Genomic DNA, 22782 nt, shown 5'->3' with positions numbered 1-22782 from the left:
ATATTTACAGGACACTCCATGCAAAGACAACAAAATACACTTTCTTCTCAAGTGTTCATGGAACACTCACCAGGATAGATCATACCTTGGGTGACAAATCAAGCCTTGGTGAATTTAAGAAAACAGAAATTGTATCAAGTATCTTTTCCAACCACAACGCTATGAGACTAGATATCAATTACAGGAAAAAAATTTGTAAAAAATACAAACACATGGAGGCTAAATACACTACTAAATAACCAAGAGATCAATGAAGAAATCAAAGAGGAAATCAAAAAGTACCTCAAAACAAATACAATGAAAACACAATGACCCAAAACCTATGGGATGCAGCAAAAGCAGTTCTAAGAGGGAAGTTTATAGCAATACAATTCTACCTCAAGAAACAAGAAACATCTCAAATAAACAACCTAACCTTACGCCTAAAGCAATTAGAGAAAGAAGAACAAAAAAACCCCAAAGTTAGCAGAAGGAAAGAAATCAATAAAGATCAGATGAGAAATAAATGAAAAAGAAATGAAGGAAACAATAGCAAAGATCAAGAAAACTAAAAGCTGGTTCTTTGAGATGAACAAAACTGATAAACCATTAGCCAGACTCGTCAAGAAAAAAAGGGAGAAGACTCAAATCAATAGAATTAGAAATGAAAAAGAGAAAGTAACAAATGCCACTGCAGAAATAGAAAGGATCATAAGAGATTACTACAAGCAACTATGTGCCAATAAAATGGACAAACTGCAAGAAATGGACAAATTCTTAGAAAAGCACAAACTTCTGAGCCTGAACCAGGAAGAAATAGAAAATATAAACAGACCAATCACAAACACTGAAAATGAGACTGTGATTAAAAATCTTCCAACAGGACTTCCCTGGTGGTGCAGTGGTTAAGAATCCTGCAATAGGATTCTGCAAGAATGGCCATCATCAAAAAATCTACAAAAAATAAATGCTGGAGAGGGTGTGGAGAAAAGGGAACACTCTTGCACTGCTGGTGGGAATGTAAATTGGTACAGCCACTATGGAGAACAGTATGGAGGTTCCTTAAAAAACTAAAAATAGAACTACCATATGACCCAGCAATGCCACTGCTGGGCATATACCCTAAGAAAACCATAATTCAAAAACAGTCATGTACCACAGTGTTCATCACAGCAGTATTTACAATAGCCAGGACATGGAATCAACCTAAGTGTCCATCGATAGATGAATGGATAAAGAAGATGTGGCACATATATACAATGGAATATTACTCAGCCATAAAAAGAAACGAAATTGAGTTACTTGTAATGAGGTGGATGGACCTAGAGTCTGTCATACAGAATGGAGTAAGTCAGAAAGAGAAAAACAAATACCATATGCTAACACATATATATGCAATCTAAAAAAAAAAGTGGTTCTAAAGAACCTAGGGGCAGGACAGGAATAAAGACACAGACATAGAGAATGGACTTGAGGACACAGGGAGGCAGAAGGGTTAGCTGGTATGAAGTGAGAGAGTGGCTTGGACATATATACACTACCAAATGTAAAATAGCTAGCTAGTGGGAAGTAGCCACATAGCACAGGGAGATCAGCTTGGTGCTCTGTGACCACCTAGAGGGGTTCACCCCTCTAGGAGGATGGGAGGGAGACATAAGAGGGAGGAGATATGGGGAGATTATATACATATATATATGTAGAGCTGATTCACTTTGTTGTAAAGCAGAAACTAACACACCATTGTAAAGCAATTATACTCTAATAAAGATGTTTAAAAACAAAAAGAAACTCTGAGGAAGGATTATTCTGGCAGCTCCCCTTAAACATAGAAGACACAAAGCAAGGTTACAACATAGGACAGATTATCCATCAACTTGCCTATGTTAATTGTAAATAATATATTTATTACATTTACATTGTAAATAATGGCACTCAAACATAAAGTATGTGTTATCATCGCCCTCACTTTGAAAGTGCTTGAAAATGTGACTATATAGATCTGGTGATTCTTTTCTCAAAGATTAGCATGTATAATTTAATGTTGCATCTCTTTAGCCATTATTTGATACTTAGTCATTGATTGGTCTATGCTTCCGAATGGAGACTGTGTAGCATAATGACCAACAGAATTCATCTCTGGAGCTACATAAACCTGGTTTGAATCTGGTCCATGGCAGCTACTAGCCATGTAACCTTGGAATACCTCCCCAGGCCTGTTTTCTCACATACAGGAATAATAACAGTACCAACCCCACAGACTTGATGTGAGAACTAAATGAGGAAATGCGTCTAAGGAATGAGCCCAGCACCTGGCACACAGTAAGTGCTCAATAAATAGCTGCTAAATTAACGCTGCTGTTTACATTAGCCAAGCCTCTTAGCAGAACAAACATATTCTTTAGAATGCAAGGAGGATCCCTGAAAACAAAATCAGAGTGGTAACTGGAACCTAACAATGCTGAAGAGAAATGAAAGGTATTTATTTAAAAGAATTTATAAGAAAGTACAACAAACTGAAGTTTAAAAAACATTATGTGATGTGGGAAATACATAGAGTGGATATTTTTCAGCCTAAAAAGGAAGGAAATTCTGACATGTGCTACAACATGGATGAACCTTGAAAATACTATGCTAAGTGAAACAGGTCAGACACAAAAAGATAAATATTAAACGATTCCATTTATATGAGGTACCTAGAATAGGCAAATTCATAGAGACGGAAAGTAGAGTAGAGGTTACCATGGGCTGGAAAGTGGGGGGAATAGGGAGTTACTGTTTAATGGGTACAGAGTTTCAGTTTGAGATAATGAAAAACTTCTGGAAATGAGAGTCGTGATAACTGTAAAACACTGGGAACGTACTTAATGCCACTGAACTATACACTTAAAAGTGGTTAAAATGATATAATTTTATGTTATGTAAATTATACCACAATAAAACAAACTGAGTAAAATCTTTCCATATTATAGGAGAGTAAATAAATTACAGCAGACTAAATTCCCCAAATACCAACATTAAAGCATGCTCGTCTCTGCAACACCGCACATCATAAAAAATCTTTACCATGGCCAAAAGTCCCTATGTAATTTGTTTCCTTGCTCACTGTTCTGCCACCCTGGCCTTTTTGCTATTTCTCTAACATGCAGAACTTGTTCCTGCTTCAAATCCTTTACATTTCCTGTTTCCTCTACCTGGTGGAATACTCTTTCCCCAGGACACGCAGGACTCTCTGATTTCACTAATGTCTGCTTAAATGCCGCTACCCCAGAGACCCTCTAGCTAAAGAAATTTCCCGCTGGTATTTGTTCCCATTCTATCACTCTTCATGACCTTGCTCTGCTTTATTTTTCAAAAATGACTTTATGTATTTATTTCTCTACTTGTTTATTGCCCATTCCTCCACTAAAATATAAGCTGCTTAAGAGCAGGGACCTTGCCCCTCATGTTCACTACAATGTTTCCAGCCCTTAAAAACAGTGCCTAACAAATGCGAGGCATTCTTTGGTAAATACATCTTAAAATATTCACATTTACAAAAAAGGAAATATATCAAATACATTAATTTTTATAAGTTACATAACAGTAATACAGTACAATCACATATTTATGGGGGGGAGGGAGACATAAATACACATGTCTATTATTAGGAATGTCCATTAAAAAAAAAGTATGGAAAAACATATACCAAAATATCAACAGTGGTTATCTCTATACGATGATAATACAGGCCAATTTTCCCTTTTGTTTCTGTATTTTCTAACTTATATACAATGAAAGATTTGTGTGATTTAAAAAGAAAAAAAAAAAAGACTATTTTACCAGCAAATCAACTACCAAGAACTCACTCCAGTTGTACAGTTAAGGATATGCACAAAGACTTGGCTACAAGGAATTGCAGCGTAGTTTTTTATATACAATCGGGAAAAATAAGAAACAAGCAAAATGTTCAACGATATGAATTATGGACATCTATAAGACAGAACATTCTACAACCATTTAAAATTATGTTGTATGAACACAATGACATGAGGAATATGTGAGTTAAAGAAAAAATGTGTGGAATATGATGCAAATGTTTTTAAATGAGAGAGAGAACTGACAAGTTATACACCAAAAAGTTAACAAAGGTTACTTCTGATTAGTGTTATGTTTATCATTTTTACCTTCCTTGAGCTTTTCTGTATTTAAAGGTACTAAAGATGAACACACATGACGTTGCAACTGAGAAAAATGAGTTTAGTGATTGTGTGACTGTACCAAAAGCTGCCTCTTGCCTTATTTGAGCACCATCTAGTGCTCAGTACACATAATACAATTCTCATTATGCAGTAAAGGCTTCTAAAAAGTAGCCTTTATATAAAGGACATGGAGTCTGCACAGAAACAAATATTACTATAGTCAGTGTTTGGCCTAATTTTTAAAACAGCTGAACAATTAATTCAAAAGAGTCATAGAATTTTCAATCAGAGGATAAAGCAGTCATCAGAAAATTGGTTAAATTTCTGCTATTTATTTTCAACCCTCAAATATTTTAGACTAACTCTCAAGACAGAGAGCCCTTGCACTTTTTTAAATTAATGGGTATTTATTCCTTGAAAGAAGAGGAAAGTCAGACACTTTACGTGCATTATGGTGTTTTATCCTCCCCACAAATCTATATACATGGTAGGTAATATTACTTCCGTTTTACAGAAGCATCAACAGGCTCGGTGAGAATTAAGTAGCTTGACTAAACTCACAGAGGTAATAAACAGTAGAGCTGAGATGCAAGACAAAGTCAGTCTGGCTCCAAAATCTATGCTCCTCCTACCATGTTCCACTGTCTCCATTCTCTACACTTTGCCCAAAATCACCACACCTTTTGGCAAACTGATTCTCATTCTTGGTAAGCACACAAGCTGTCACTACATTGCTCATCACTGCTCTCAAATCTAGAATTCTAAGCTCATTAAGTATTAATGCTCAAGTCAAATATCAATTTAAAATAAAAGAGCTTTTAACGAATAGTGGCTGGAGGACTTCCCATTTCCTGTACAGGCAAAGAAATTCAGACCTTCATTACATGGTGGTTATGTCACTGCAGCTGCCTCCCATCTGGTTTCCCTTCCTGAGTTTCTCCTCTTTCCTCCTCTTTCCAATCTACCACTCACTCCACCCCAAAAGTAAACTCCTTAAAACAATGCTTTCACCAAATCCACTTTACAAGAACCCACAAGGAATCAATTCGAATCCTCAGCTTTCTAACCAGTGTGCCAAAAATGGGCAAGTGGACAGATTGTGATCTTCCCATTCAGTCCCCCGTGGTCAGAACCCCTGCACCCTCAGAGCCTCCAGGCCACCACATACATCTGACCAGCCTTATCAGTTTCCAAACAAACAAAAAACAAAAAAAAAAACAAGAAATATGTTGGGAAGCACTTTCAGTGTTCCATAAATTCTGTTCCTGACCTATTATACTTGTTTCTCATGCTCTACCAACACAAACTGGAAGAATTAATGGAAGTCATTTGGCCATACTTCACTCACAGGACAGAAGTCAATTCTACCATACATATAAGGCTACTGCCATATTATATGTAATGGGTTACGTATAAGGCTATTGCTGTATTATTCAATATATGTAACAGGAAAACACTGGAAGCAATCCAAATGGTAAAGGTAAATGGCTACATGAATTCTGGTATGTTCAGCAATCAACAGACACTTTGGTTTCTTCCATACCTTGGCTGTTGTAAATATGCTGCAATGAACATAGGGGTGCATGTATCTCTTCTAACTAGTGTTTTCACTTTCTTTGGAAAAATACCCAGAAGGAAAATGGGTAGTTCTATTTTTACTTTTTGAGGAACCTCCATACTGTTTTCCATAGTGACCGTACCAACATACATTCCTGCCAACGGGGCACAAGGGTTTCCTTTTCTCCACATCCTCACCAACAAGTATTTGTTGTCTTTTTGATGATAGCCATTCTGACAGATGTGAGGGGGTATCTCATTGTGGTTTTAATTTGCGTTGTGCTTTTAATTTGCATTTCCCTGATGATTAGTGGTATTGAATATCCTTTCATGTGTCTGATGGCTATCTGTACGTCTTCTTTGGAAAAATGTGTATTCAGGTTCTCTACCCATTTTTTAATCCAGTTATTTGTTTTTTGATGTTGAGTTGTATGAGTTGTTTGTTCATTTTGGATATTAAACCCTTATCTGATATATCATTTGCAAACATCTTCTTCCATTCAATAGACTGACTGCCTTTTCATTTTCTCAACAGTTTCCATTGCTATGCAAAAGCTTTTTAGTTTGATGTAGTCCCATTTGTTTATTTGTGCTTTTGTTTCCCCTGACTGAGGAGACATATCCAAAAAATATTGCTAGGAGCAATGTCAAAGAGTATATACTACCCATGTTATCTTCTAGGAGTTTTATGGTTTCAGGCCTTACATTAAATCTTTAATCCATTTTGAGTTTATTTTTGTATATGGTGTTAAAGAATGTTCTAATTTCATTCTTTTACACGGAGCTGTCCAGTTTTCCCAGCACAACTTACTGAAGAGATTGTCTTTTCTCCATTGTATATTCTTGCCTTCTTTGTTGTAGACTAATTGATCATAAGTGTGTGGGTTTATTTCTAGGCTCTCAATTCTGTTCCATTGATCTGTGTCTGTTTTTGTGCCAGTACCATGCTATTTTGATGACTGCAGCTTTGTAGTATAGTTTGAAATCAGGGAGTGTGTTATCTCCAGCTTTGTTCTTCTTTCTCAAGATCTTTTTGGCTATTCAGGATCTTGTGTGTTTCCATACAAATTTTAGAATTATTTGCTCTAGTTACGTGAAAAACACCATTGGTATTTTGATAAGGATTGCACTAAATCTATAGATTGCCTTTGGGAGTATGGTCATTTTAACAATATTAATTCTTCCAATCCGTAAGTAGGATATACCTTTCCATTTGTTTGTGTTGTCTTCCATTTCTTTCATCAATGTCTTACAGTTTTCTGAGTATAGGTCTTTTACCTCCTTGTTTAGATTTATTCCCAAGTGTTTTTTTTAATGCAATTGTAAATAGGATTATTTTCTTAATTTCTATTTGATAGTTCATTGTTAGTTCAAACACAACAGATTTCTGTATATTAGTTTTGTAACCTGCAGCTTTACTGAACTCATTTATTAGTTCTAATAGCTTTTTGGTGGTATCTTTAGAATTTTCTGTACATAGTATCATGTCATCTGCAAACAGTGACAGTTCTACTTCTTCCTTTCCAACCTGGATTCCTTTTATTTCTTTTTCTTGTATGACTTCTCTGGCTAGGACTTCCAATACTCTGTTGAATAAACGTGGCAAGAGTGCACATCCTTTTCTTGTTCCTGATCTTATAGCAAACGCTTTCAATTTTTCACCATTGAGTATGATGTTAGATGTGGGCTTGTCATATATTAAGCTGAGTTATGTTCCCTCTATAGCTACATTTTGTTGAGAGTTTTTATCATAAATGGATGTTGAATTTTGTCAATTTTTCTGCATCTACTGAGATGATCATATTATTTAGTCTTCAATATGTTGATGTGGTATATCATATTGATTTGCAGATACTGAACCATCATCCTTGCATCCCTGGGATGAATTCCAATTGATCATGGTGTATGATCCTTTTAATGTACTGTTGAATTCAGTTTGCTAATATTTTGTTGAGAATTTTTGCATCAGTGATATTGACCTGTAATTTTCTTTTTCTTGTGGTCTTTTCTGGTTTTGGTATCTGGGTGACACTGGTCTCACAGAATGAGTTCAAGAGCATTTCTCTGCAATTTTATGGAATAGCTTGAGAAGGACAGGTGTTATTTCTTCCTTAAATGTTTGGTAGAATGCACCTGTGACGCCATCTGGTCCTGGACTTTTGTTTGTTGGCAGGTTTTGGATTACTGATTCAATTTCATTACTGGTAACTGGTCTACTCGTATTTTCTATTTACTCTTAATTCAGTCTTGGAAGACTGTACACCCTAGGAATTAATCTGTTCCTTCTAGGTTGTCCATTATACTGGCATATAATTGTTCATAGTAATCTCTTATGATCCTTTGTATTTCTGTGCTGTCAGTTGTAACTGCCCTTTCATTTCTAATTTATATGGGTCCTCTCTTTATCTTGATGAGTCTGGCTAAAGGTTTATCCATTTTATTTATCTTTTCAAAGAATCAGCTCTTAGTTTCATTGATCTTTTCTATTGTTTTTCTAGCCTCTACTTCATTTATTTCTGCTCTGGTCTTTGTTATTTCTTTCCTTCTACTAACCTTGGGTTTTGCTTCTTTTTATAGTTCCTTTAGGCATAAGGTTAGATTGTTTGAGATTTTTCTTGTTTCCTGGGGTAGGCCTGTATCTCTCTATAAACTTCCCTCTTAGAATTGCTTTTGCTACACCCCATAGATTTTGGATGATCGTGTTTCTGTTTTCATTTGTCTCCAGGTTTTTTCTTTCCTCTTTGAAATCTTCAGTGACCCAACAGTTGTTTAGTAGCATATTGTTTACCCTCCACACGTTTGGGGTTTTCTGAAGGTTTTTTTTTTCTTGTAACTGATCTCTAATCTCATATTGCCGTGGTTAGAAAATATGCTTGGTATGATTTCAATTTTCTTAAATTTACTGAGGCTTGTTTTGTGCCCTAGCATGTGATCTATCCTACAGAATGTCTCATGTGGACCTGAAGGTGTATTCTCATGCTTTGGGATGGAATATATATAATAAACATATATCATCTGGTCTAATATGTCATTTGGACCAGAGTTTCCTTACTGATTTTGTCTGGATGATCTGTCCATTGATGTGAGTGGGGTGTTAAAGTCCCCCACTATTGCTGTGTTCCTGTCAATTTTTCCCTTTATGTTTCTTAACTGCTTTATGTATTTAGGTGTTCCTATATTGGGCACATATATATATTTACAATTGTATATCTTCTTGTTGTATTGATCCTTTGATCATTATGTAACGTCCTTGTCTCTTGTTACAGTCTTTGTTTTAAAGTCTATTTTGTCTGATATAAGTACTGCTACCCCTTTCTTTTTGTTTCCATTTGCATGGGATAACTTTTCCATCCTTTCACTTTCAGTCTGTGTCTTTAGATCTGAAATGAGTCTCTTGTAGGCAGCATATAGATGGGTCTTGCTTTTGTATCCCTTCAGCCACTCTATGTCTTTTGACTGGATCATTTAGTCTATTTACATTTAAAGTAATTATTGATAGGTATGTACTTATTGCTATTTTGTTAATCATTTTCTGGTTGTTTTTGTAGTTTTTGTTCCTTTCTTCTACCTTTAGTGTTATGTTTAGATTCCTTTCTCTTTTTTCGTGTGCATCTATTATAGATTTTTGGTTTGTGATTACCATGAGATTTATATATAACTATACATATAAACTATATATACATAGTTTAGTGTTTTGACATCATATTTAACACCTTTTTGTTTCATGTATCCCTTAACTACTTATTGTGGATATAGATGATTCTACTACCTTTGTCTTTAGCACAGTTTTGTTTTTTGGTTTTGCTGCTATATTTAGTATGAAATCAGTCATATAAGTAATTTTTAAACACTTTATTAAGACAAACAGTATATTACTTAAACTTTACTCTTGAATTAATATTTATTTATCTATGGCTGCGCTGGGTCTTTGTTGCTGTGCACAGGCTTTCTCTAACTGCAGCCAGTGGGGGCTTCTCTTGTTGTGGAGCACGGGCTCTAGGCACGCAGGATTCAGCAGTTGTGGCTCGCGGGCTCTCGAGTGCAGGCTCAGTAGCTGTAGCACACAGGCTTAGTTGCTCCACAGCATGTGGGATCTTCCTGGACCAGGGCTTGAACCCATGTCCCCTGCACTGGCAGGCAGATTCTTAACCACTGAGCCACCAGGGAAGTCCCTACTCTTGAATTAACCTTGATTTTATTTCAGACCTTTGCTTCACAAGGAATTTTAGTAAGGTAAAAAGTTAAAAACTATTGAAGAATCTAAAGATTTTTCAACCATGCTTGGAAACTATAACAAAATCTGGTTATTCTAGTGCCAAAAAACAGTTTATAGTAAGGAAGGATTAGATTAGTCCTGAAGGACTTAGTGCTTCTAAAAAAACTGGCAGCCATCAATTTTTGGCTGCACTTGAAGACAGCACATACAGGATCCAAGGAATTCCAGGAGTGAGCAATCTCAGAAATGTCTGGATTCAGAGTCTTCCCTAAAGATATTCCTCTTAGTCTTGAATAATTCATAAACTAGGTAATTCCATCCCTGACTGTCAATGAGGTGCTGGCACCTTCTACCTCAAGGCCTGCTCAATGTCAAGGTTCACACATCAAATACCAGACTGAGGAGCTGGGGTGGGGGGTGGGGGCCTCAAAAAAAGTGACAAAAGTGCCAAAAGCATATGCACCACCACAAACGAAGCTTCTCTGGATAGTCTGAATAGCCACCCATGCCCCCACAATGTGCAGTTTACTCACTTTACAGCTTTTTATACTTTCTAAGATTCCTTTATACTTTTCTCTATAAACTAGGATGAATTAAGAAAAAGAAATGACATCAAAAAGAATAAACACATGAGAACAGCAAAGGATCTTTGAGAAAAAGCAGTAATTAGCAAAACAAACTATAAAGTCATAATAATTCAAACTGCAAGGCACCAGCACAAGTATGTAAAACTTAGAAAGAAATAGACAAAAATGGCTAACAAATTATTCCCATCACTATTTCTTGAGAAGTTCATCCCTTCCCCAATGCTCTGAATTGCCAGCTTTGCATAAATCAAGTACATGTACACACACACACACACACACACACACACACACACACACCTTCCTTCCCTTCTTCAGAGTACTTTAGCTATTATTAGTTTTTTTTCTTTCCCATGCAAATTTTAAAATGCGCTTATCAAGATCTCCTCACCCACCCCCTCAAAAAAGCTGTTGGAATTTTAATTGGAATTGCCTTCAATCTACAGGTCAATTTGGAAACAACTGACACTTTTACAATTCTTAATCCTTAAACATGGTATATATCACCATTTAGTTAAGTCTTCTTTAATGTCTTTTGGAAGAGCATATATAGATTGTACTACAGTTTACATAAGTGAAAAGAAAATTTATTTTGGATAATAAATAATGTTCTCTTTATATGCCCTTTTTTCTCTAAGTCTTATTACTACATGAGCAGTGATACTCAATGACAATTCCTTCAGGATTAACAAAATGGTTTCAAAACTTGCTGACGCTACAGCTCATATCCAGTTTGACCTCTCCCACCAATCCACAACCACCTTTAATTTTCCAAGGATCTCAGAAGCAGTAGTATGTATCCACTTCCCATAATATACAACTAATCCACATTATCACAAAAACTGCAAACTAAGCCAACCTTGTAAAGTCCAATCCAACTATATCCAAAAGTCAGAAATTAAAATGTATTGCCAAAATATATAAACAATTCACAAAAAGGAAATACCAATAATCCTTAATCCTTAAACATATAAAAATAAACATAACCTTGATTGTTAAAAGACCACAACACACATACACATATATTTTATTTACATATATCAATATTTATATATTTTTAAAATTCATACTCAAGAGAGATAGCCCTTCCAACCCTGGGGTCAGGGGAAAGGGGAAATACAGACTTATTTATCACTATTACACCATTTTCGTTACTGAAAATCAGTAGATTAAGTTTTTACCCTTATTAATAATGTAGTAAAAACAATGTTTTATATATCCTAATTCATGAAAGCACTCCTTCACAGGAGAATTCCAGTTAATAAATGTACAAGAAATGACCAAATTAAAAATACTACCATTTTGGAATCTCTTATGAAACAGGTGATTCAGACCAAAATCATCAATGGATGCTAAAACACACTCAAACCTCTGATCAGTCTTAGCATGATAAATGATATAAACCCACACATTTTCTGTAACCTAATGAAATACAATATAAGGTACCTAGTATCACTTATGAAATACTCTTACCAAAAATGTTTAACCCAAATTTTATCAAGCCTTTAAATCTGATGTCCAATTTATAGAAAATACAGTAAATAAAAAAACAAAATATGAGAAGCAATCAGGTAGGTCTAGAAGGTGGAACATTCTACAGAAAAACTGACCCAGTTTGTTAAAAGAAAAAAAAAAAGTAACGGCATAGGGGAAAAAACAGTGGCAGGAGTTGGGGAGTACATACCTCTATTCGAGATTAAAGACAGAAGAAATGTAACTACCTTATTGCAATGTATTGCAATGCAATGTATACACCTTATTTATTTCCTAATTGTAACAAATGAACTACAAAACGACTAGGGAAATTTGAAAATGGACTGGGTAAGAGGAATTATTGTTAACTTTGTAAGGTGTGATAACGGTATTACAGTTATAAAAGAAAATGTCCATATTTTAATTTACTTTAAAAAACCCTAAAAAATAGATGAAGTAAATATGGAAATAATCCAAATGGCTATTAACTGATGAATGGGTAAAGAAAAGATGGTATATTCATACAAAGGAATCTCACTCAGAAATAAAAAGGAATGAAATATTGATACATGTTGTAACATATCACACTCAAAGATTCCAGGGACTAGGACACAGGTATCTTTAGGGGGCCATTATTCAGTCTACATAATAAAGCTGTTAAAAACAAATAAATAAAAATGTTTAAAATCTAGATACTGAGTAATGGGAATTCAATATTCTAGTCACTCTACATAATTACGTGTCTGTCAGTTTTTATAATAAATGAGATATTGGTTTTCACCTACCAAATTGACAAAGGCCAAAGAATCTAAAAATGCATTAAACTGACAAAGGGGTGGGGAAGCAGACCTTCTCATACATTGCTGGTAGGAGTGTTAATTGGTACAACTTCCATGGAGCAGTTTGGCAAATTACAAATGCACATATACTTTGATCCAGCAATGCTACTTTGAGGAATTTATACTGGAGATTTATTTGTATGCTTGAAAAATTATGTATGCAGCATTATCTGTTATAACAAGAAATTAGAAACAATCTAAATGTCCATATATGAAAAACCGATTTCATATAATCTATGCACACTCTGCAGTCATTTAAAAGAATAAGGCAGTTGCATGTATGCATATACATATGTTTTACTTAACTGTGGGGAAAAAAAGCAAGGGACAGCAAGCAAAAACAAAAAAGAAAGGTATGTGTAGTATGCTACCATTTGTGTTTAAACAGTTTTGTAAAACTACATGAAATAATATGGTTTTACTACCTCTGGAAGCATTCAAAAGAAACTGCTACCAGGAATTATCTCTGGGCAAGGGAGGTGGCTGAGTGGGGGAAAGGAAAAAGAAAAACTTATTTCCTCCTTTTCATACTTTTTGAATTTTCTACTGGTACATATACAACAAATGGAGGGGCAGACAGATCATTAAAATAAAAAAAAATTTTTTTAAATCAGCATACCACACAAGCTTATGTGGCCCTTGATACAAATTTTCAATCTCCAAGTACACTCTTACCTGCTAGTTGGTGCAGGGAAAGAAAATGACAGTAGCTGATTCCAGAACGGGTCATTCTCAGAGACAGATTCTGTGCCTGATAACTTTTTTAAGTACTCATTTTTAGGAAGATCACCAATTCTGCTGCTATTCGATCCCATCTTTTAATCTGGTAGATAACTTGTCCTTAAACCTTCATTTCCACAAGACAACCTATAAAGAATGAAAAGAAATTTCAAACGTGTTCAAAGTAATCATCATACTTTTCTTACCCTTGACCTAAATGTAAGAAACTCTAAACCTAGTAAAAGAAATCATACCTCTCTTTATTTTTAAATATATTAGACATCAGATACAAAGTTATACAAGGCGAAAAATGAGGCTAAAATCTGTCTTAGCCAACATAACACAAAATCCCAATCTATACTTGTAGATCTTAGAATGGGCATACCTCTGCCCAAGAAAATGTCTCAAAGCAAATTCATAACAATGATAACTTATTTAAAAATAGTCTAAAACAATGGTGCTAAAGAAATAGAGACTGGATGGCTTGAATGTGCTAAGGGCAGAAAATTGTTCAAGTAGTTACCATGTGCTACCTACACTTATTAAAGTGAAAGGGCTCCCAATTCCAAAGGAGTCACACACAGTGCCTCTCATCCTGCTGTAATGCACATATACTTCTTGCTGGCATTCTTAGTCTCCTAAATCATGAGCTGTTGTGTTTTGCTGGGGTTTTTTTTTTAAATAAGAACTATCTTATTCATCTTTCTAGATGTCTACATTAGCATATAACAGGCATTCTCTAAACAGCATTATGTTGAAGGAAGGAATGAGTGTAAATAAATTATTACTGTCTTCATTATTTGTTGTGCTTGGTCACGAAGGGGAAAACTAACAGATCAGTTACAAAATGAATCACAGTCTTCGTCAAATTGCACGTAACATAGTTCAAGATCATGTTTTACCTCAACTTGTTCAGAAAAAGTCTCTCACTGACAATAAAATAATGAAGAATAAATTAAACTAAATTAAAATTACCATCACAGGGACTTTCCTGGTAGCGCAGTGGTTAAGAATCCACCTGCCAATGCAGGGGACACGGGTTCAAGCCCTGGTCCGGGAAGATCCCACATGCCACGGAGCAACTAAGCCCATGCGCCACAACTACTGAACCTGCACTCTAGAGCCCGAGAGCCACAACTACTGAAGCCCGCGCGCCTAGAGCCTGTGCTTCGCAACAAGAGAAGCCACTGCAATGAGAAGACTGCACACCACAACAAAGAATAGCCCCCGCTCACCACGACTAGAGAATGCCCGCGCACAGCAACGAAGACCCAACGCAGCCAAAAATTAATTAATTAATTAATTTTTTTAAAAAAAAGATTACCATCACAATGAAAGGAAACTACATGGGTTCGGTGGCTAAAGGAAGCTCAGGTTACAAGAGAATTTACATTAGTAGTGACTTACTTTCTCACCTACGTCCCTCCTCATTCCACAAAGACATCGAAGCCAAGATCAGAATTTGGAAGCACGTCTTCCACATTCCCTTTGGAACTCTGGGACTGGCTTGAGCTGCTTATCTAAGGACATGAGGCTTCCCCAATGCACATGGACAGCTGGGCCTTCTGAATATGAGAGGGAAATACTGATCTGGCTTCTTATCACCTGCCCCTGAACTCAAGGCCACACACTACTTTCCTCCTCCTTAATCATGGGGACAGGGACCCCAACACTAGCTGACTCCAACTCAGACTTCATATCAAGCCAACAGTCAATCATAACTCTAGATTTCAGTTTAATGTCTCAAGTAATTATTGAGCCCAATTAGAAAATGCTATAAAGAAATATTCTGAAATATATAAAGTCCTTACTTGTCATACCCTATTCCAAAGCTACTTTATACCTTTTAAGTTATTTAAAATTAAAAATTTTAATATCTTAGCAATGAGATATAATACACTAGTGAAAATTAATTAACTAGAGCTACAATTACCAACATGGACACATCTCAAAAACAAATTATTTTTTAAAGAAAGCGATAGAGGGACTTCTCTGGTGGTCCAGTGGTTAAGAATCCGCCTTCCAATGCAGGGGACGAGGGTTCGATCCCTGGTCAGGGAACTAGGATACCACATGCTGCGCGGCAACTAAGCCCGTGTGCCACGACTACCGAGCTCACACACCTCAACTAGAGCCTGTGTGCCACAAACTGCAGAGCCCACGTGCCCTGCAGCCTGCGCACCACAACAAGAGGAGAGAAAAACCCACACACCAGAACTGGAGAGAACCCTGCTCGCCACAACAATGAGCCCGCGCACCACAAAGATCCCGCATGCCTCAACGAAGATCCTGCATGCCGCAACTAAGACCCGACACAGCCAAAAATAAATAAATAATAAATAAATCTTTTTTTAAAAAAGTAAAGAGGTGGATAAAGATATACCATGCTAACACTAATCAAAAGAAAGCAGGGGGCTTCCCTGGTGGCGCAGTGGTTGAGAGTCCGCCTGCCGATGCAGGGGATATGGGTTCGTGCCCCGGTCTGGGAAGATCCCACATGCCGCGGAGCGGCTGGGCCCGTGAGCCATGGCCGCTGAGCCTGCGCGTCCGGACCCTGTGCTCCGCAACGAGGGAGGCCACAACACTGAGAGGCCTGCGTACCAAAAAAAAAAAAAAAGAAAGAAAGAAAGCAGGAAGAGTTTTATTAATTTTAGACACAGCCAACTTCAGAGCAAGGAAACTTATCAGGGATAAAGGCCATTATATAATGATAAAGGAGTCAGTTCTCCAAGAAGACATAACAGTACTTACTGTGTATCCACCTAACAACAGACCATCAAAATATGTGAGGCAAAAACCAATAGAACTGCAAGGAGAAAACAATGAATCCACTATGATAGCTGGAGACTTTCACGCTCCACTATCAGAAATGGTCAGATCCAATAGGCAGAAAATCAGTAAGGATAAAGCTGATGTCAACACCACCATCAATCAACTGGATATAACTGACATCTTTAGCTGCTTCATCCAACAACAGCAGAACATACGTTCTTCTCAAGCTCACATTAAATATTCACCAAGATAGACCACATTCTGGGCCATAATACACATCTTAAATTTAAAGAAGAGAAATTATAAAATGCTTTGAGTGCCCAAAACCAATAAGCTGGGGATAGAGAAGCAAATCAGAGGACCCCATGAGGAACGATTCGGACAAATGCAGAATACAGGTGATGAGCAAGTTCATTTGTGGGACTGGAAAAGTTCTGAATCCTCATTGTGGTGGTGGTTACCTGAATCTATACATGTGATAAAATTGCACAGAACTATATGCACAAAAGAAAAAAAAATGAGTCCATGTAAAAAGTGGAGAAATCCTAGTATAGTCTGCAGTCTATTCTGTGCTGTCAATATCAGTTTCCTGGTTTTGATAATGTACCATAGTTATATTAACCTTAGGGAAAGCTGGGTGAAAGGTACATGGAATTTCTCCACACTGTTTTTGCAACTTTTTATGAGTCTACAATTATTTCAAAATAAAGTTTTTTAAAATAAAAACAAAATCAAACCCAAAAATCGAATCTATATGTCCAAGAAAGGTGCCAACAAATCAGACTAACAGCTATTTTCTATCACAACCACTAAGTTTATTTTTACATATGAAATTAATTCATCACCTATATTATCACATGAGATGATTAGGATCTCACATTTATTTTACTTGGTGTCCTGGAATGCTCTTTCACTTAGTTTCCCTAAATAAATCTTATTTAAAACTGAACTTTTTCAATAAAAGCAAAATAAGTCATGGTCCTTTGGGAATTCCACACTAATTTCATAACATGGGAGGATACAACAGATTTTGCCCTCTACCACCTACTTAAAAGAACTATTTCCTTTTTATCAAACCTTCCAAATTATTTTATTTGTCTAATAATCCCTGCAATTCTTGGATATGCCTCAAAGAAATTTTTTAAGAACAAAAAAGACAGCCACAACTTGTTTATAAGTCCTCTGTTTATCGGGGGGAACCCATGCTAATTAGCGGTTAGCATTGTGGGCCTAACAACAGTATATTGGATAAACACCTAAGTGTGTGGATCAAAATCGTTAGGTAAGAGAGTGCTGGTTTACTGGCAATAAGCACTTTAATTATGGTTTCCCTTGGCTCTGCCATGGACTCAATTTCCTTTCTCTTTGCTTCATTAAAATTAACAGAATAAAAATGGCACCAGATAAAAAGAAATGAGAACCAGAGCAAATTGTTCTCAATTAAACAAACGAGTATTTTACTTTTCTTGTGGTGCCTTAAAAGCAATCAATGAAAAATTTACTTTGGGAGTTTAATAAGGTCCATAAATGCTGAATTTTCAAAAGAACAGAATTCCATCCCACCTCTCCTAAATAAGGCAACAATGAGACTATCATCACAGAGTCTATTAATGAAAATTTAAGTCAGACTTGATTTATTTATACTTTATTTTTTAATCAGTAATGCACCTGGTACAAAATACAAAGGGTTCAAAGGGTATAGAGTAAAAAGTCTCTCTCCCATCCCTACTCCTAACCATCTGGTTTCTCAACTCAGAGAAAATATTACTGGTTGCTTGGATATCATTCCACAGATTTTCTATGTATATACAAACACATATTTTCTCCTTTTTACACAAATCATAACACCCTATATATGCCTCTTTACTTTGCTTTTCCCAGTTAATATATACTAGAAATCATTACATATATGTATATAAAGCACTTCATTTATTTTTACAACTCTAACATTCCAGTTTTTAATTCCATAAATCCCGTATCGATGGACATTTAAGTAGCTTATGATCTTTCGCTATTACAAATCGTTCTCCAGTAAGTATCCAGTACATATTTCACACGTGTATCAGTATATAGGTACAATGAATCCAGGGAAACAGAATTGGTGGGTCAAAGATTATGTGCATTTCTAACTTTGGTAGATACTGCTGAAGAGTAGCAGAATATGTCACCTTAAAATCTGCCACTTTGCCACTTTATTTTGAGCTGTAGGCACTTGAAAAATAGCAAATGCAGGGTGAGGCCTTCTCTGAACTCTCCTTATCTGCCTAAAGACAGATTCTCCAAAAGGAACTCCATTATCATAAATTATAAATTAAGCAGTTTCATCAACCAGGGAATACTGACTCTTATCACAAGAGCGCCTAGAAGTTGACACAACACTGAGACTAACTTTGTCACAAACTATCATACCTCTCATCTATTCTTCTAAGGCCCATTCATCTTTTCTAAAAATCATTTACTCTCCCTTAAGAGGCCTACGTTCCCCTTCCCCTTTCCCTATTAAGATGGTATTAAACTGAATTCTAAGCCACTCATTTTTCCCTAGGTATCTCCCATGTATACATGAGGTACACGTGAATAAACTTCTATTTTTCTCCTGTTGATCTTTTATCACAGTTAGGAGCTCAGAAGGGTAGACGGAAAATTATTTTTCCTCCCCTACACTGCCTAGCTGCCTTCTTTAGAGGTTGCCAGCTTCCACTCCCTTCAGCAATGCCTGTTTCTCCACACCACAGCCACCACTGTTTAATCAAACTTTTTGATCTTTGCCAATTGACACATGAAAATAGTTTACAATATGGTTTTAATTTGCATTTCATTTCTATTGCTGTGAATGAGGCCATCACCTCTTCATATCCTTTGCCTATTTTCTATTGATTTATAGGAAATAAATTTTATTTTCAAAACTGCTAGGACAGACCACAAAGTACTAAAGTAACTGCTCAATCCAGGAACAATATGAAACCTTTCTAAAACAATATGAATAAAGTCTGTCAGCTATAAGACGACACTGAACAGAATATTAACAAGGAAAACCAAGACAGCCAACTGAGCACAAAATGCAATGCCTCCTTCCCCTCTTTTCCTCACCTAACCCTAAAATAATGCAAAAAATTTTTGTCAATTATTACACAGCCATGCTGAAAAATTCACAGGAAACCCGAAGCTGTGAGGAATCCCCATAAAATGTAAAACAGCTGGAGATGGACTGAAAAGGAAAGTGACATACAGGGCAGGCTCAAGAGCCTTCAACCAAGGGCACCAAGGGTGCAACAGCAACCCCAGTCCAGAGGCAGCTGGCCAGAAAAGGGCCAGAGCCCAGGGGCAGCAGACCTGGCTAGGACACCCTGCCCAGTCACCCCTGCCCTCACTCCATTAGGCGGCAACAACAGGGTACTATCTGCTGAGAACAGAGGGTGAAAGCGGCACCCAAGGCAGCTGCAATGACAAGGAGGAACAAGTTCAGCCAAGCAAAGACAACCAGCCACTGAGGTGCTCTTGCCAGAAAGTTCCATCTGCTCCCCACCCTCGCAGAAAGCAAAGTAGAAAACTGAGGCCCAATGGCACCTCTTCTGCATCTAATTCATGCCAAGGATTTCAAACACACACACACACACACACACACACACACACACACACACCACTTGCACTCAATGTATTTGGAACTCCCAAGACCCTTACCAATGATAACCACAATAAACTGGAACTTGAAAAACCCACTGTCCAATCACCCCACCTCCTAACAGTCCTAATGCTCTTCCCTCTCACTGTGCATCAGAAGACTTCCTGGTTTTCAGCTCTGCTTTCTCTCAATGTTTCAATAACTGAGGCTCTCTCCTGGTTTCACCAGTGCCTTCCACGATATTATTATTACTTTCAAACCTCTCCTAGTCCCAACCTCTGACTGGAATGCCAGTACTATCGATATGCCTAAAACAGGAATTTTTTTTTACTTAAGGGTAATATAACATAAATAATTATATATATTAATTATAATATGCAACATGCAAAAATTTATACATATATATCCAGTAATTTCGTGGATAACAATGTTCCTTACATAAATCTATACTAGAAATAAGCAGCGTGCAACTGCTGATGCTTTTAGCAGTACCTTTCAAAAGACCTATCTTTAAGGCAACGTAGTGAATAATTCAATCTTAATGTGTATAAAACTGATTCCACCCTCCCTCCCAAAACCAGTCTTCCCTCTCACCTTCCCACCACTCACCTAAAGTTTCCATTATGTAAAAACTACCTTTAAATGTTACGGTTTTGTCGTATATATGACATATCTCCCAAGGTAGATTATTCCTCCTTATCCCTAAGTAACCTACAGCACACTGCTGAAGAGATATTACTCAAAAAAAATACTTTGAAATAGCCAAGGTCCCATAGCTAATAAATATATGAAAAGATCTTCAGTATAAATGAGGAATAAAATATGCTAATTAAAACAGTGAGGTATCATTTTTACCAATCTGATTAGCAAAGGTTAAGAAAAACCTTAATAGCAGTTGTGAGAGTAACAAGGAGACAGGCATCCCCACCATTAGTGTGTAGGTATTTGGCCACACCTGTCAAAACGTTAAGTGTGCCAACAATTTTGGTTTTAGAAATTCATCTCACAGGTAAACTCATACAAGTTGACAAGTTCTATACATACAGATGTTAATCACTATTTGGAATAGCAAATACACAAAATAACCTAAATGATCATCATCTGGAGATTAACTACAGTATGGAATAAGCATATAATGGAATACAACGTAGCCACTGAAAAGAATGAGGTAGATCTTATGTGTTAATATGTAAAGATATCCCAAATACTGCAAGTGAAAACAAACACAAAGACACAGAACAGCTCATATAGTAAAATCCCATCAGTTTAAATAAACATGTAAATTCTTATATACGCCTAGATAATTTCTGGAAGGAAACATAAGCAATGATCCAAGACTGGTTACCTCTGAAGAATGGGAATGGAAATCTGGAGGGAAGAGACTTTGCACTTTATGTCCTTCTGTACTGCTTGACTTTTTTTGAAACCAGAAACATGTTGTAACTTACAGTAAAAAAAAAAAAACCTTAAATAAATGGATGTTCTCTTTACCTGCTCTCCTTCAGGAAGGCTCTGAATGTGCTTCTGGCTTGTGCTTTAAACTCTATGTGAGTGACCCCAGAATTAATATTTTGTCTTGACTTCTCAGTCAAAATCCAAGCATAAATCTCTACATATTGAACATATCAACTGATGTCGTACTATCATCATAAATTTTAAAATAGAATTTTAACATTTGTCCCCCAAAACAAGCAACCCTTCCAAAAGTCACTATTCCTATCAATGTCATCAGCATTCTTGGCTCAAGTTACCTCACTCACATACCCAAGCATACATTCCACACATGCCTATTACACACTTACTGTAAATGTAGGTGTTATGATGGCTACCGAAAATGCAAAAATGAATAAAACCAGGTCCCTGCCATTAATGGACTCAAATCCTGGAGAGACAAACACGTCAATAAATTATTATAACACATTTGGTAAGTATTACAATGGAGTTATTACAAGCATCCATGGAAATACACAGGAGCATCTGAGGCAGAAGAAGCACATATGCAACAGCGCTATTAGCAGATTTATTTACATGGTCTAAAGGCTTTAAACTCACTGATTCATTTAGTCCCCCTTAACAACCCTGAGAGGTAGGCACAGTTTTCTCATTTTACAGATGAGGAAACTAAGGCACAGATAGGTTAAGTAACTTACCAAATTCATGAGGTCCCAGAGATAATAAGTAGAAAAGCCAGGATTTGAACCCAGGCAATCTAATTCCAGAGTCCCTGGTCTTTACCAGTTTACTAGGGTGACTCCCCAATGACATCAACAAGTCCTGTGGGTTCTTCTACAATACCCACAATTCTACATATCAACTTTTAAGCCCATCTCTTTATCTTCCCGCTGCTTCCATGCTGGACCAGGCTTCTACAATCTCACATGATTCAGTGCAACAGTATCCTGATTTCTTTGCTCCCAATCTCTCCACTTCGATTCACCCTGCACATTCCACTACTACATTAATCCTTAAAAAAAAAAAAGGAAATTCAGTCCAGCATCAAAATTAAGACCAAAAGTTCTGGGCTTCCTTGGTGGCACAGTGGTTAAGAATCCGCCTGCCAATGCAGGGGACACGGGTTCGAGCCCGGTCCGGGAAGATCCCACATGCCGCGGAGCAACTAAGCCCGTGCGCCACAACTACTGAGCCTGTGCTCTAGAGTCCACGAGCCACAACTACTGAGCCTGTGTGCCACAACTACTGAAGCCCACGTGCCTAGAGCCCGAGCTCCACAACAAGAGAAGCCACCACAATGAGAAGACCACGCACTTCAACGAAGAGTAGCCCCCGTTTACCGCAACTAGATAAAGCCCGTGTGCAGCAACAAAGACCCAGTGCAGCCAAA

General features: G+C 36.9%; 1 protein-coding gene across 4 annotated transcripts in view; it reads right to left on the bottom strand.

The window, feature by feature from the left end:
• DYM (dymeclin) overlaps positions 1 to 22782 on the bottom strand; it is a 373371-nt gene that overhangs the window by 338418 nt on the left and 12171 nt on the right. For all 4 annotated transcript variants that reach the window (XM_067699139.1, XM_067699137.1, XM_067699140.1 and 1 more), the window contains exon 2: positions 13502 to 13693. In XM_067699139.1, the coding sequence (XP_067555240.1) occupies positions 13502 to 13641 (140 nt within the window). In that variant the 5' untranslated portion in view covers positions 13642 to 13693. The remainder of the gene's footprint in view (positions 1 to 13501; positions 13694 to 22782) is intronic.

Source organism: Pseudorca crassidens, chromosome 12, assembly GCF_039906515.1.
Source record: "Pseudorca crassidens isolate mPseCra1 chromosome 12, mPseCra1.hap1, whole genome shotgun sequence".
In the NCBI taxonomy this organism is placed as follows: Eukaryota; Metazoa; Chordata; class Mammalia; order Artiodactyla; family Delphinidae; genus Pseudorca; species Pseudorca crassidens.
Note: the sequence above shows the minus strand (reverse complement) of the source record. Positions and strands in the feature narration are given on the sequence as shown.